Genomic DNA, 15661 nt, shown 5'->3' on the forward strand with positions numbered 1-15661 from the left:
CGTATTTGTAGCGTGCATTAGTTTCACGTTTACCTTGGGCAGCGTATTGCAAGGTTTGTCTTGCTGGATAAAAATTCCACTGTGTAAAATAGAGGTTTGAGATGCTCTGTGGTGGTAACTCAGGTCCTTGGTGGGGGGCCTGTTTGTGTCACTGCTATATGAGAGGATTATTTTCGAGCTAGCCTAGAGTTTCTCTGCCCACCTTTACAAGTGCAATTAAACTTCGGCTCTTCTGATCAGGTCAGTTGAGTTTGGCATTTTCTCAGCTTGTCCTGTTTGATCTCAGCCCTTTATGGGACTTACATTTTGTTTAGAGATTCATAGATTCCAAGGCCAGAAGGGACCACTGTGATCATCTAGTCTGACCTCCTGCATGGCACAGGCCACAGGACTTCCCCGAGTTAATTCCTGTTCGAGCTAGCGCAGACCTTTTAGAAAATCATCTAGTTTTGCTTTAAAAATTCTCAATGACAGAGAATCCACCACAGCCTTTGTAAGCTGTTCCAGTGGTAATTACCCTCACTGTTAAAACTGTGTATCTGATTTCCAGTCTGAATTTGTCTAGCTTCAGCTTCCAGCCCTTGGCTCTTGTTCTGCGTTTGCTGCTAGGCTGAAGAGTGCATTATCAAATATCTGTTCCTCTCGCAGGTACTTACTGACTGTATCACCCTTTAACCTTCTTTTTATTAAGCTAAATAGATCCAGCTCCTTGAATTTCTCATGCTAAAATGTTTTCCTGTCCTTTAATAGTTTCCGTGGCTCTTCTCTGACCCCTCTAACTGGGAAGTAGGAATTATTCTCTGGGTTTTTGCTGTGCAGTAGATGGGAGACACCTCAGTAGAAATTATTAAGAGCCCCTTGTTGAAGTTCTGCAGCAGAATTGCCTGCCACAATTTTACTTCTCACCCACCGTTGTTGCTGTAGTCCCACCTGCTTGTTGCAGCCTCTGTAGGGCAGGAGACTCCTTGCCATCCCAGTGAGACTGTCATGCCTTATTCTGCTTAGAATAACAACCAGAAAATGATGAGAACCCCAGCCCCTACCCCCAGCCTCCCATGGGTAATTGGAGGGTGAAGCTGCACAGTTACCCAGGTCCTACGCAATCAGTTAGTTGGGCTGCTGAGCTGTTATCACTTCACATGGGCATCCCTACTCCCCCTCTTCCTGGCCAACAACTCAAAACTCAGTGAAGCAATGCTGTCATGGGAGGAACCAGCGCAGGGAAGGGTTGTTTCAAGTAACAGCAAGAGTATATTAACCCTTTTAGTTCGTTCTTATTTGAAAAGTCACGTATTGACATCTGGACAATAATTCATAATAAATGTCACTTCTTTTTCTTTGCTGAGGAAACTGAATTTGTCAGCCATGGTTTCTACTTCAGTTATTCAGTGCTGTGCAAAGCAGCAGAGGGGTACAAGAGCGGAAATGCTGTCTGGCCTGATTTTATTAGAATAGTACAGAGGTTCTGACCACCTTCCCAGGCATTCATATAATGTTCTTTGTGAATGTGTATCTATTACATTTGTGTATGCCAATATGGGTGTATTATATTTTATCTTCTCCCTGATGTTTTGGTGTTTCTGTGAATTTTGTGAATCCGGACAAACTCCTGGATGTTGTAAACTAAATAACTCTGTTCATATGGGTCATTGGATGGGCTATATGCACGAGTGAATCCACCTCTTATTCCTCACACATTTGAGTGTTGGGGTCTCATTAGCAGCTTTCGAGCAGAGGTGGTTTAAGTGGTAGCAGGAAATGTTCAGATAGGAGTGGCTCGTTATTTTTGTACCTACTTGCTGACTGTAAATGGTGCCTGCTCTCCTTCTCTTGATCCATCTCAGTTGTGGTCAGATACTTACCTTGTTCTTGCATGTCCTAGTCTCCAGGTTCCCTGCTAGCACCTGTCCAAGTTCCCCCGGGGAGTCTTGCTCCTTTACGTGGTGTCGTGGATGGTCCAGCCGGTGCCCTCCGTGGCTCGCTAAGCACCAGTGTGGAGATCTCCGGGGTACCCAGTCCGCTGCTCAGAGAAGGAACTCTGGTAACTCTCCCTCTTCACTGAAAGTTCAGTGTGGGATGTGTTTGTTGCAATGCACCATGTTTTCAGGAACCTCCCCAGACACATGCGTCGGATGAAGTGGGTATTCACCCTCGAAAGCTTATGCTCCAATACGTCTGTTAGTCTCTAACGTGCCACAGGACTCTGTTGCTTTTTACAGATCCAGACTAACACGGCCACCCCTCTGATACTAGACACTAGACTGGTGTTTCAAAGGCAGTATCCCTGTCCCTCGTACATGGTTTTTACCCTGTCTTTGTCTGTGAAGCCATGCTTAGAAATGTGAAATACGTTTCCTGTCTCTACATTTCCCTCTCCCCTCCCCACCCCCCATGTTTGTATGAAACCTAGTCCAAAGTGGCAGTGATGCTCTCCAGCCCCCCTGCACTCAGAATGACAATGCTGGCGCATAAGAGTTGCTCCTCTCTTCCCCACCTTCTAGCTATGGAAGCTCTACATTGGTGCCCATCATTCTAGTATTTGAGCCCCCATGTGTTAATTCTGCCAGGGAGGATCGAGCACTCATTCACTGTGATACTAGGACAGCACAGGTGCCGTCACACTAGTGGCTGAGCAGCTGTTCCCATCTGAGGCTGAAATGAGCTGTTGGGCCTCAGTCGTGAGGGGAAACATTCACTTTGTAAAATGGCCACTGGCCCCTCATTGGTCACCACAGAGAGGGGAAAGACTAAATGGGCTGCAGAGACTGAACTTCCTTTTGTTTCCCGAGAAGAGGTCCCTCCAGCAGAAAGCTGAGACGCAGGGCTCGTTTACAAGCCGTTACTGTGTGGTGGACCAGGGTGTGAATCTACAGTGCGCCAGCTTGCTGTGCAGTCCTGTCCCGGGTGGACACTGCTACAGCGCACACAAATCCCGGGGGGCCACTTTCAGTGCACTGTAGCAATGTCCATCAGGCAAGCTGGTAGGTTGTAGATGCACATGCTGGCTTGTCTCTCAATAACTTGCCATGTAGAGAAGCCCACAGTAGTGGGGGTGGGGGTGAGAAGCTTTCGTTGCCGTCAGTTGTATACCTGTTTAATGGGTATAGAGATCTTGTATCCCCAGAGCTATCAATCTTACACCTTCTACCAGCATCAAATTCATCTTAAAAAAGAAAAGAGGGAGGGGGAAGTCTGTTGCAAATCCAGCTTGATGAATTTGTATTTTCTTGGGTGGGGAGATTTTGCATATGTGTTTCTTTACAGTGAGAACACCTTTGATATAATGGAAACTTTTGCCTAAAGCAGAGCTCACCACCTTGGTAGTCAAGATATATTTGCAATGACTCTCTGCAAAATAACCCTGTTTTAGACAGTCAAGTTAGCCTGCATAGTCCTTGACGTTCTGGGTGTTATGCTGACTGTGTGCTACTAAGCTGGTGAGAGCGTCCCTCTACTAGGGATGGAATTGGGCTGCCATGCTTTGATATGCCTGAGTGGATGCCTGTGTCGTCTTTCCTGTTTGGCTTGATCTCGTCTAACAACCCTCATCCCCCTTTTTTTGACTTTGCAGCCTCCACAGACCCTTAAATCCACCGACTGCACTAAGAGCTTGCTGGGATCCGTGCATGAGGAAAAAGCCTCCTTAAATCTCCTAGCTCTAGATGAAGGGGAAAATGAAGAGGAAGAGAGTGAAAATCAGGTAGGAAGAGAGCTGAGAAACCTGTTAGATTCCTATGAGTGCCGTGTGTTGTTTTTGTGGGCTGTGCGTAGATCCCCTAAGGGAATCTGGGGAATAGACCCTGATAGTCCTTGCCTCATGAGGGTTTTCAGCCCAGAATGTCCTGTGATTCAAATGCTTCTGGGTTTAACTTAGGCTAAGTTTCTTGTCTTTTCCCCAAGGTATCTAACCCTGTTCTCGCTCTGATTTGATCTGTTAGGTTTTTGAAGAGGGTGAGTGCTACTGTCTGTAGGGGTCTTGGCCATGGATGTGTCAGCTAGGGAAGTATCAGAGGGGTAGCCGTGTTAGTCTGAATATGTAAAAAGCTACAGAGGGTCCTGTGGCACCTTTAAGGCTAACAGAAGTATTGGTGCATAAGCTTTCGTGGGTGAATGCCCACTTCATCAGACGTAAGCCCCACGAAAGCTTATGCTCCAATACTTCTGTTAGTCTTAAAGGTGCCACAGGACTCAGCTAGGGAAGTTTCCCTTCCAAGTGCATAGCTGTGCCCTCTTTTACTCCTAGATTTATAAAGGGTTTCAGTGTTTGTTATGGACACGTTCACAATCTCTGTGGGCCAGATCCTGCCCCTTTGACCTCATTGGCAGCTTTGCCATTAAATTCAATGGGTACAAGATCCCAGACATAGTGGACTAGACTGAAATCTGTATGAGCACACTCATTTGTGAACTCATTGTGCTATTGGGAAATGGGAGTTCAGGATAGCATTACAGAAGAATCCTGCAAACCCAGCAGAGAGATCCCTTACCCAGGTGACTGCCTGTGTGGAGCACCTGCTTGCCATGTGTAGCTGGCCATCACTCGCATTTGTAAAGAAGAATAATTCAGGAAGCGATACACTGCTAAGGAGTGTTTCTGAAATGAATCGGATGGTAGCATCATGTTGCTTTAACACATTGTCTTGCAGTTCCCCTGCCCCGTTTCCACCAATTACTAAATCCCAGAATGTCCTCAAGCATGGCCTGAAATATGGCCAGTTGCAAAGATACAAACTCATCTGCAGTTGTTCTCCTTTTTTGAATATATAGAGTCCCCGTGGGACAGCGAGACTGCTCAAAAATCTGCACATGGATATTAGCGCCCTAGGAGGTGGCTTCGAGTATGAGGTAAGAAAGAGCGTGTCCTTGGAATCGTCACGGGCAAAAATAAGTTTGATCTCCTGTTGGTGAAAAATAGGTTGTAATTCACTTAGTCAGTGGAGTTGCACCTCTATAAACTGACCATCTCTATGCTAGATTTTTCTTCCAAAAATGTCCCACTATTGCTTACAATGGTGCAGCTGCACCAGAGTTACCAATGTGGGGAGTTCATGTGCAGACAGAGCTCCTCCATTTGCTGATATTCTTAACGCAGCATTGTCTAGATCTCCTCATTATACCCAGGCGTTTCCCTCCATGTTAATGGAACTTCAAGTGTGCACAGTTAAAACTAAGTCAATGAAGGGTCCCACAGCAATGATAGCTCTGCCCAGTTGTGCATCATGTATATTTCATGATGTACATTTATGGCATAAATGGATCCTAACCTACTCATTTCACCAGAAAAACTGGAATAGAAATACTACCTACGTGCAATGTGGCATAGTTATTATTCAGTTAAGAGATTTGTGCTTTCCAAGGCACAAATGAAAATGCAGTGCCTGCCTCAGGAAGCTTAAGACGGCTATGGATAATATGAGAGACCCCAAGAGCATATGGGGCTGGAAGTCGGAATGGTTGTGGTTTTGTTTCTTTGGTTTTATTTTTGAACTTTACCTCTTTGTCCTTCTTTTATAATGTCAGGGTCAGGTCGGGCATTGACTGTCCTGGATTAGCGTCTGTGGGTCTTCAGGAGAAGAGGATCTTTAGGAGGGATTGGAATGAGGAAAGTGAGGAAAGCAGCAAAACTTAGTGACCATCTGGGTGTGAAGGGAGGAGGGGAGGCTAGAGGCCAAGATGACCCCAGGGTCGCAAGTCTGAGTGACGGGGGAGTTGTTGGGTAAAGGGGAAAAGGTGAGGGTTTGCAAGGAAAAAACAGAGCTTGGTTTTGGCCACGGTCGGGTCCAACTGAACTCTTGGGGGCACAGTTGGGTAGGCAGTGGAATTCATGCAGGTGGATATGGTCACCCCAGAGGTATCGTATAGTGGGAGAAGATCTGAGGGCCAAGGACGGAACCATAGCCCCTTCTTGAGAGTTAAGGTTACAGCAGGAGTGGCAGTATTTACATTGGGAAGGATTTAATTTCATCTTTGCCTTTTCCAGTGAGTGAATAGAAGTAACATTCGCAAGTAAAATAACTAAATATGGAAATACGGAAACTATATTTCAGTGAGGTCCTCAGGTTTTTTTCCTCTTTTAAAAATACCACTCCAGCTTCATCATTCCTTTTGGCGAGTGTGTTCTGGTTCTATTGTTATGTGGAAACTGAGAGGAATATTGGCACATGGCCACTTTCTTTAGTGTAAGCGTAGAACCTTGGTCACTACTCCCTTTTCTGGTGCACTGTTGATAAATTCTTGCCCTCAGATGTTGAGCATCGACAATGATTTAAAAACGTGTATGGCCTTGAACATCTGTTTTTATTTTTCTTGGGGCTGGGGTGCTCCTTGTCTGTACATAATTAACAGGACTCTGGGTTAGGATGACAAGGAAACAATGGTTTGTGTGTTGAAAGCAATTTGTAGTGATTTTAGCCATGCTGTTCCTGTGGGCATTAATCCCTTCTCGCTGCTTTAAAAATTCTGCTCCAGCATCTGAGACGCAAATTAATTGATTTTTAAAATGCTTTGCAGTATTTTCATTATCCTTTTTCATGGCACATGAAAAGTAAGCTTTTGAATGCTTGCTGCGCTGGGCATAGTGTGCAAGGCAGCTTGTGTTAAATTGGATGTGAATAGGAAGGACCCAAGCTGTCTTCATCTCCAGAACAACAAGAGGTCTGTTGGGACCCAGTTCGCCACTGAAATGTTAATGTGGCTAGGAACAAAGAGAGCGCTTAGCATTCCACTGCCATGGCAGGGCTTTGGGATCTGTTATGAAATGGCAGTTGCCCCCCGACAGCCAGACTGTCTCTTAAGAACTAGTAACCTAGATGGATGTTACCTTGAGGCCTGATTGGTTATTAATGTACCACTGGAAATTACCATTCACGTTTAATGCCATAAGATGGCAGTAGGAAAACACTCCTGTTAGCCAGCTCTCTCTCTGCATCCCAAGCCCTTCTCTAGTTTTATTACAAAATCAAAAGGAAGCGAAGGTCCATAAAACAGGTCCCACAAAGGAGTGTGTGAGAAGTGATGGGATGAAGTGATAATCCAGCTTGCCTACAGAGCTGGTAAAAATCCAGTCAGTGGATCCAAGACTGAGAATTCATATTTGGAGACACTATGTGATAGTTGTAGTGACATGCAGTGGTGTGGTGATGCTTGCTGGGAAAGGAGACCGCAAAGAATTGAATGAACTGGTCCAAAGAGAAGGAGAACTGGAAATAATTCATAGAAATCCCAGGGTGTTTTAAGGGGTGGAGCTGGAAGCTGAGTACTAAATCTGGGGAAGAGGAGTGGGAAATCAAGCCAGTCAGATGTTGGAGAACTTGATTTGCTTTTCTTACATTTGTGCTCATGGAAACTCTTTTCTGGAGGTTGGGAGGTAAGGAGGGTGAAGATGATGGGGTTTGAATTGTCATTGTTAAATATTCTCTGAACCGATCTTTGAGGGATTTCTGGGGTAATTGCAGCAAAGATTGTATTAACATGACTGGGAATACAAGAGTACTTCAAGCTATAATGGGAGAGGCCTGAAGGCTTCTGACTGCGGGTGACTGGAGAGAGAAAATTGTGCATGACATAGTAGCAAATCATTCTGTACCTCTAACAGTTCAGGGAGCTTTGGTGCTCTGCATTCCAAAAAGGTCTGTCTGCAGGTAAACATTTGGAGTCACATGGCCTATCTCTACGATGGAACATTAAAATGGAGCGATTTTTTTAGCAGATGGAAATGTGTGAAAGGCGAGCAGACTCCATAAATAAATGCAGCACAGTACAGTGTGCTAGTTTTGCATTAATGCAGAGACGTGTGTGCAGGAGGGAGTGTTGTGTGTTCCAAGGAAGTCACGTGACATCCATAAATCATCGGCACAGTGTTGACTACCTTAAGGGTAAGAAACTGTTCATTGCATTATTCTCTCCATTGTAGTGAAGAGCATGGTTAGCAACTTCTGTAACCACTAGCCTTCTCTTCGGGCCAGTGGAGCAAGCCCCTGATGTAGCAAGCTCTTGGTAGAACAGTGAATTAATGGAGCTGACCAGCTGTTTGAAAAGCAGAAGCAGTAAAACATGCAGAGCATGTACAGCGTGACGTTTGGGAATCCGCGGTGGAGGGTCGTCTTAGTGTGTCTTACAAATTGGATCAGCTTTGCCCTTTCGGCCAAAGGTGAAGCTTACAGTAGCTGCTAACTATGGCAATGAATTCCTTTCAGATGAATGACCATGTATCCCCATTTGGGATTGTCTCCATCATTACCCTTTCGCTACCAGTGTAGCATCACATCCAGGATCTCTCTCAGTAGAAGATATTAAGTTAGACAGTCTCTCCTGGCAGTCACCTTGGTAATCATAGAATATCAGGGTTGGAAGGGACCTCAGGAGGTATCTAGTTTAAACCCCTGCTCAGAGCATGACCAATCCTCAATTAAATCATTTTTTTTTTTTAATTTTTAAAAAACCCCGTACACTTCTCATGCTAGCTGAACCCTCTTCCACAACTAAGAATGGCAGCAGAATGCTAATTTCATTCTATACAGAAAGACAACTTTAAGCCAAATGGACACCCACCATGGTAGTGTAAATAGATCTACCCTCACAGTGCATGCTTTGGGCCACGGCACCCCTCCCTCAAGGCATCACAACTCCTAAGCATGTACCACAAGAATTTGTCTAGTTTTTACAAACTATCGATATGTACAGTTTATAACCCAGGATTTTCTAGCCGATAACCATATAGTAACAACACTTACAAATTAAAAAAAAAAAAATGCTTGAAACATAATCTGTTGCTGTCACTCAGAACTCTGTGAAAGTCTCAGGTGAACTGGGTGATTTAAACGCAGCCGACACTCCGGACTCTCTTCTTGGCTTAATGTATGTTATCTGTTTGTTCTAAAGTATCAAAATCAGTCCAGCTAGTTTTTAGGAGAGAGGGGACGTATCTCCAGGGTTTGAATACTACTAGGCCTCTGTTTTTCTTCCGGAAATGTAATTTCTCTTGTAGTTAAATGATATCAGTAAGAGAGATGTAAGCTGTGAAACTCCTTTTTGGGGAATGTTAATTGGTACTGTGTGGTGTGCAGGAGAAAGTAAACGAAATGCCTCTTACACCCCCAGTTCAGAGGGGTGGCAGCATCTGTGTGGTGTTCTGCTCTGCAGGGCAGAGGAAGACAATTGTGGTACCCGGTTAGCCAGTGTTACAGAACCTGGACTCCAGCACCTAAGGAATTCTGAAGATGAAGCTGGAAGTCTGAGAGAGATGACCAGTGGATTTCTGCTATCACTGGCTTGCATGATGTCTCTGAAGCTTTTCATGGTATAGAAAACAGTCATCTGCTAGTGCTGCGATAAAGCATTAGATTGTTGTTTTTCTGGTGGTTAAAATGTTGCATGGAAAAGATTTATCAACCTGAACAGCAAATGGGAAAGCTTTCCAGGCTAACCTTGCAGATCCTACACTGCTTTGTGTGCTTGTCTTCCTAGGAACAACCCAAATGTGAGAGTCTGGCTTCAAAACAACAAAAGCCAAAGAGCTCACATTTTAGAAGATTTTTGTCTATCTAATGTTTGTTTTTGTTAAAGCTGAATTCCCAGCATTATGCCCTTTTGTGTTAAACTTGTTTAAATGCAAACGAGCAGCATTGCTGCGTTGTTTTTCATGGTGAGTAGCAATTCAGCTTTAGTGATTGTTGCTTATAGTGATCAGTCATCTCTGTGTATCATGGATTACTCTATGAAATCCAATTCCATTGGTATTAGTGTGTTTGCTCCAGATTTATGCTGATCAGTGGGGCATTCAGTTTATATGATAGGGAGGAATTTCACACCATTCAGAGTGTCAGTCGGCTGTAGGTAAATTATCTTGCAGCTTGTGGGAGGACCAGCTGGAGCCAGTTACTACCTGACTGACTTGCGATAGCACCGAAATGCCTGGTAAAATTTGCCCTGCCCTGGCAGAATGGAAGATTTTGCATCTCTGCTTGCGTCTAATTTGCATGTTCACTATTTTATAGAACTGTATGTAGTAATCATTCAGATATAACATTAAAAGAACAGCCTTGCATAAGTCTGTTCTTACAACCCTTCTGAGCCACTCCAGTGCGTCATGTAAACTTGCTTAAAGAGAAGTCTCTTCTGCACATGATCCGTAGACACTCCAGTGAATGCAGAGGGGAGTTGTTTGTGTTCATCAAAGGGAAGAACATACCTGTTTTTAGCCTGGTTTTGTTCTAGGAGTGGAGAAGGGTCATGTTGGGTGTGTGTGCACTACTGCACAGTAAAATACCCTATGAAATTAGAATGGAAAGGGGCGACCATCACTAGACAACAGCCATTCTTAAAAGTTAAGTATCTTGGCTGTTTAGTGGTGAAACTAATGAATTCCAAAATGGACTCACTTATGTGATGCATCAATCAGTGACCAATCTCTGCTGACGCAGTAACATCCAACCAAGAATGAGAGAAACTTTTTCAGGACTGGGAGTCCGATGTCAGGGAAACATGAAAATATAAATTTCTTCTTGCATGTCAAACGCATTCTTGAGCCCTCACGTCCGTTTGACAAGCCCTGTAGAGGTGACCAATGCTAGTGGTGCATTTGTAAGACTGTGTTAACGGAGCCCTGAACTGAAGTAGGTTCAAGCTTTCATTTTTCACTTGGCAAATTGATGGTGACCCCCTGAAATGCAGTTCTGATGCAGTGTTTGGGGGAGACTATCCAGTGATTTGATTTTGCTCTCCCCAATTCAGCTAATAAATCTCCTGAGTCCTGCTGAATTCCCTCATCTGAATGGCAGCCTGCTAGGTATCCTTTCAGTATCTTGGCATTCTGGGCTTCAGAGCGACACTGTTCCAGCGACACCTTGGCAAAAATACCCAGAGAAAATGTGCGGTTTGCGTACAGTACTAACTGTACCAAGGCTTTAGCTAAAGCCTTCGACAAGTCACCACAGCATTAATAAAACAGTGAGAAACTAAGACCTGTCAGAGACGCGGTTTGCATGCTGAGGAGGGAACCTTTCCCAGCTTTCTCCTGGGGGTTGTGCTTTTTGTTGTGAGTTTCCCGAGCTGCCTGGCTGCCATGAGATGCTGCTGAAGCTTTGGGTGACTCAGCTTGTTCAGATCACGTTTTCCAAGTCTAATATGTCCTGTTCAGGGGGCCTTAGGCTAGACTAGCTCCTTTGCTCTTACCGGTATAGCTTTGTCAGTTTTAGTCTCATTCTGGGCCTGAAGATTGTGGGTTCGAATCCTACGTCTGTTCTTGGCCCGGCGCCGAAGGTGGACAATGCAGTGGGCATCTCCTGTTTATCTGGCCTAGGTGACAGCTCCAGGCAGAAGTTTAATAAAAACAATAACAAATCTCTATTTTTCAAACTGCCTTCTCTTATTAAACCGATTGCTATGTCCAGGGCTGTGTGCGAGTGCTAGTGAGGGGCATGTAACGACTACAGCCTCAGTCACTAACTCGCACACCTTGGGATCCCTAGGGTATGAAAGCAGAATTCCAACCCTAAGAGACGAGGACACTCATCACAATGAGGTTCCTTTTCTCAAAGAGTGGGATAAATTAAACAAATTCAAACTGGCCTTGCTGAAGTCACCCAAAGCTTTGTGATTCCTTGTCCTCCTATAGGAGAATGTAAACCCGCTTTGGTACAAAGGATCCTCCCAGAGAAGGGGCAAAGCGGGAGTGCTAGGTAGCTCTAATTGTGTTTAATTTGCTGCCTAGAAGGAGTCCTTGAAAGTGAGTCACGCTGAAGAAAGTCAAGTGTTTCCCTTGGATTCTGATGGTGTGCGCCCTCCAACTCCGGACAAACTGCTTAACAGTGATGCTGACAGCAGCCTGTGTGGTCTGAACAAAGAGGAGCCCAATGGGAAACCCATGGGGAATGAACTGTTAGAAAAGGAAGATACCGATGTAGAAGATGCAGTTTCTGTAGCTTATGAACAGTCAGGAACTCCGGGGGAAAGGACAGCGGAGGGGACAAATGTGGTCAGCAGTCAAGGGCATCCCGTAGCTGCATCTCCAGATGTTAGAGCTGCTGAGACAGATCAGATGGAAAGTGCGGCTGTCACCATTGACACTATGTCTGTCAATGAAAAGATTGTAAATGGAATGAGGGAAGAAGCAGCTGATCTGAAAACCGACAGCAAGCTGGATGCTGGCAAAGTAAGCAATCTGCCTGCCTGCAGCCTCCACTGCTTTGTAAGGCCCTCAGTCAGGAGAGCACTTTAAGCATGTGCTTAAATCCCATTGACTGCAATAGGACTTGGCATGGACTTAAAGTAAAGCATGTGTGTAAGTGCTTTCCTAGTAGTAACGCATTCCTGAATTGTGGTGCAAGTGCTCTACAAAGTCCTAATTTTGTCTCTAGAAAACCCCTCTTTAATGCACATAAGAAGTGCTGTCCAGAGCATCCAACAGGCAAAGACCCTCAACTGAGATTCACATTTCAAATCTTAGAAGAGAAATAAGACTCAGGTTTCAGTGCTGCCATCTGTAGTAAGTAAGCTGGTTTTTACAGCACCTGATAGCTTTCTTTGACAGGGTAAGAAGCCTTGTGGATAGCGGGGAAGTGCTAGATGTGGTTTATCAATAAGGCTTTTGATACTGCCTTGCATAACCTTCTCATAAACTAGGGGAAATACAACCTAGACGGAGCTACTATGAGGTGGGTGCATAACTGATTGGAAAACTGTTCCCAGAGTAGTTATCAGTGGTTCACAGTCATACTGGAAGGGCATATCAATGGGGTCCCACAGGGATCAGTTCTGGGTCTGGTTCTGTTCAATATCTTTATAAGTGATTTAGATAAAGGCATAGAGAGTACACTTATAAAGTTTGTGGATGATACCAAGCTGGGAGGGGTTGCAAGTACTTGGGAGGATAAGGATTAAAATTTAAAATGATCTGGACAAACTGGAGAAATGGTCTGAAGTAAATAGGATGAAATTCAACAAGGACAAATGCAAAGTACTCCACTTAGGAAGGAACAATCAGTTGCACGCATACAAAATGGGAAATGACTGCCTAGGAAGGAGAACTGTGGAAAGGGATCTGGGGGTCATAGTGGATCACAAGCTAAACATGGATCCACAATGTAACACTGTTGGGGGGGTGGGGGGAAGCAAACAGTCTGGTTGTATTAGCAGGAGTGTTGTAGGCAAGACCCAAGAAATAATTCTTCCGCTCTACTCTGCACTGATTAGGCCTCAACTGCAGTATTGTGTCCGGTTCTGGGCAACACATTTCAGGCAAGATGTGGACAAATTGGAGAAAATTCAGAGAAGAGCAACAAAAATGATTAAAGGTCTAGAAAACATGACCTATGAGGGAAGATTTGGGGGGTGGGGGAAAATGGGTTTGTTTAGTCTGGAGAAGAGTAGACTGAGGGGAGGACATAAAAGGTTACAAGGAGAAGAGAGAAAAATTGTTCACTGAAAACAGGAGAAGAAGCAATGGGCTTAACTTGCAGCAAGGGAGGCCTAGGTTGGACATTAGGAAAAACTTCCTAACTGTCAGGGTGGCTAAGGACTGGAATAAATTGCCTAGGGAGGTGGTGGAATCTCCATCATTGGAGGTTTTTAAGAGCAGGTTAGACAAACACCTGACAGGGATGGTCTAGATAATACTTAGTCCTGCCCTGAGTGCAGGGGACTGGACTAGACGACCTCTCGAGGTCCTTCCCAGTCCTATGATTCTATCCTATGTTCGCACCATGCCCAGCTGTCAGAGGTTTCTCTTGGCTTGTTGAGAGATGGGGGGAAATGTATAAAATAAGTTACCAGTTCCGATATTTACAGCTCCAAGGAAGGATGCTGAAGGGAGGGTGTGAGGCTAGAGGGGACCAAGCCTCTGGGGGTTGGTGCCAGATGTGGATTGATACCTTGTGGTACACACATCACATTTCCCACCATTCTTCCATTGAGACCCCAGAAAGCAGCCAAGCCAATAAGTAAGGGGTTTTACAGTGCCGTCTCTGGTGAGAGTCAGAGCCTGAAATGCTCCCATTCCAGCAGGGTGTGTTAACTCTCTGCCCCCTGGAGCTGGGTCCAAACAGATGCAGTGTCCAGTCCATGGACAGCATATCCCAAAAGGCTAATTCCTCCCCAGTCTGGCTCAGGTTCATAAAGTTAAGCATGTGTGTAAGTTTTGCAGCACTGGGGCATAGGGCTCATTCCTGTACACTCTTACCCCCAGGAGTTGTACTTGCTGCTGAGCAAAGCTCTTTAAAGATCAGGTGCTGCTCATGGTGGTAGATGCTCCGGTTGTGGTGTGTTCCAGGCATTCAGGGTAATGGGGGTCTCGAGTGGGAGGAATAGAGAAGCTAGGTGCGAGGACTTGGGGAGGGAATAATGGTCGGAATTGGCAGTGGTTGGAGTTGTGAAGAGCTTAGCAGGAGAAGCGGAGGAGCTTAAGCTCTGTACGGACGCGGGGATTTCCAAATGTTGTGGAGACAATCTGAAGAGCACTTCTTTACCCTCTCCAACCCCTCCTCCTTCCAAAAGCCCTTTGTCTCTGCAAAGTGGTGTCTTGTGCTTGTCTGTGGGTGTCACCTTTAGAAATGCCTTTCGTGTAGTGTCTAAGAAACCTGGGCGTGTCTCTGTGGTATGTACAGATTGGATTTGTTTGCCTAGTACCGGTAGGTCTGCTTTGTGCTGGAAGTGGCCATGTAAACATGCGAACACACAGACTGTAATGTAACCGTATCAATTTTGGGTTTTTAAAGGAGTCCGAGGCCAGTGAGCACGTGAAAGAATTGCAGGTTTCTGACCATTCGGATCATGAGCTGCTTCGTCTGACGGTGAGTCCTCGGGCATCGACCTTGTGTTCCCTCTATGAGCACTCAGCAAATGAGCCCCTCAGGCCTCCTGCAGTGCCTATCCCTATCTCCCCACAGCTGGGAAAGCACTTCACAGGGTGGCCCAAACCAACATGATATTTTGCACTTGCCGAGCCTTGCTTCCAGGGGTCTCCAAACACGTTTTAAAGGCTTGGCTCCGTAGAACTCCATTCCACTGCTGGGGAAACCCAGACCCCAAGGACTGAGGTCCCGCTGTGAGTCAGTGGTCGAGTTGAGAATGGAACCCAGCTCTGACTCTGGGGATATCCAGAACTGTGAGCCAATGTGTTACCCCTCTGCCTCTGCACGTGTGAGCTTTGCTGGAGATTGGACTGTGTATCAGCTCCCTGCCTCACCAGCAAACTCCTCTAGGCTCTCCCAGCCCAAACCTCGCCTGGCAGGTAGCAGTCAGCGAACTCCAGTCCCCGAGCTCCTCCGAGATGGTTCTCTTCAACACACAGACTCTGTCGCCATTCATTCACAGAGGATATTACGTTTTCTGCTCTGTTAAAGTGTCGTCATATTGCATCTTATTAACGTAACTGGGGTATACGCACCCCTTCCTTCAAACACAGCACCGAGTTGGTTTATAGCAAAAATAAAGCAAGTTCATGAACAAAAGGACACAGGTTAAGTGATATCAGTTAGTTGGGATAAAGGTAGAAATGGTTACATGCAATTAAAAGTGAAAACAAAGGCTAAAACTTAATCTACCAAGATTACAGTCTTTGTTCAAGATGTTCTCACCTACAGTCTGTTTTCCAGATTTTACTGGCCAGGGTCCATCACAGAGCTCAGACTGCTTAAAATCAGAATGGCCAAACTGGGTCATCCAA

At 45.3% G+C, this 15661-nt stretch overlaps 1 protein-coding gene across 7 annotated transcripts in view; it reads left to right on the forward strand.

Moving 5' to 3' along the window:
- The window catches only part of CEP164 (centrosomal protein 164), a 72912-nt gene that overhangs the window by 11974 nt on the left and 45277 nt on the right, over positions 1–15661 (forward strand). For 3 of the 7 annotated variants that reach the window (XM_034754559.1, XM_034754562.1, XM_034754564.1), the window contains 5 exons: positions 1883–2041; positions 3572–3700; positions 4768–4845; positions 11711–12187; positions 14712–14786. In XM_034754559.1, coding sequence (XP_034610450.1) covers positions 1883–2041; positions 3572–3700; positions 4768–4845; positions 11711–12187; positions 14712–14786 — 918 coding nt within the window. The remainder of the gene's footprint in view (positions 1–1882; positions 2042–3571; positions 3701–4767; positions 4846–11710; positions 12188–14711; positions 14787–15661) is intronic. The other 4 variants (XM_034754561.1, XM_034754565.1, XM_034754560.1 and 1 more) reach the window with 3 other exon arrangements.

The sequence above is a fragment of the Trachemys scripta genome, chromosome 21 (assembly GCF_013100865.1).
Source record: "Trachemys scripta elegans isolate TJP31775 chromosome 21, CAS_Tse_1.0, whole genome shotgun sequence".
In the NCBI taxonomy this organism is placed as follows: domain Eukaryota; kingdom Metazoa; phylum Chordata; order Testudines; family Emydidae; genus Trachemys; species Trachemys scripta.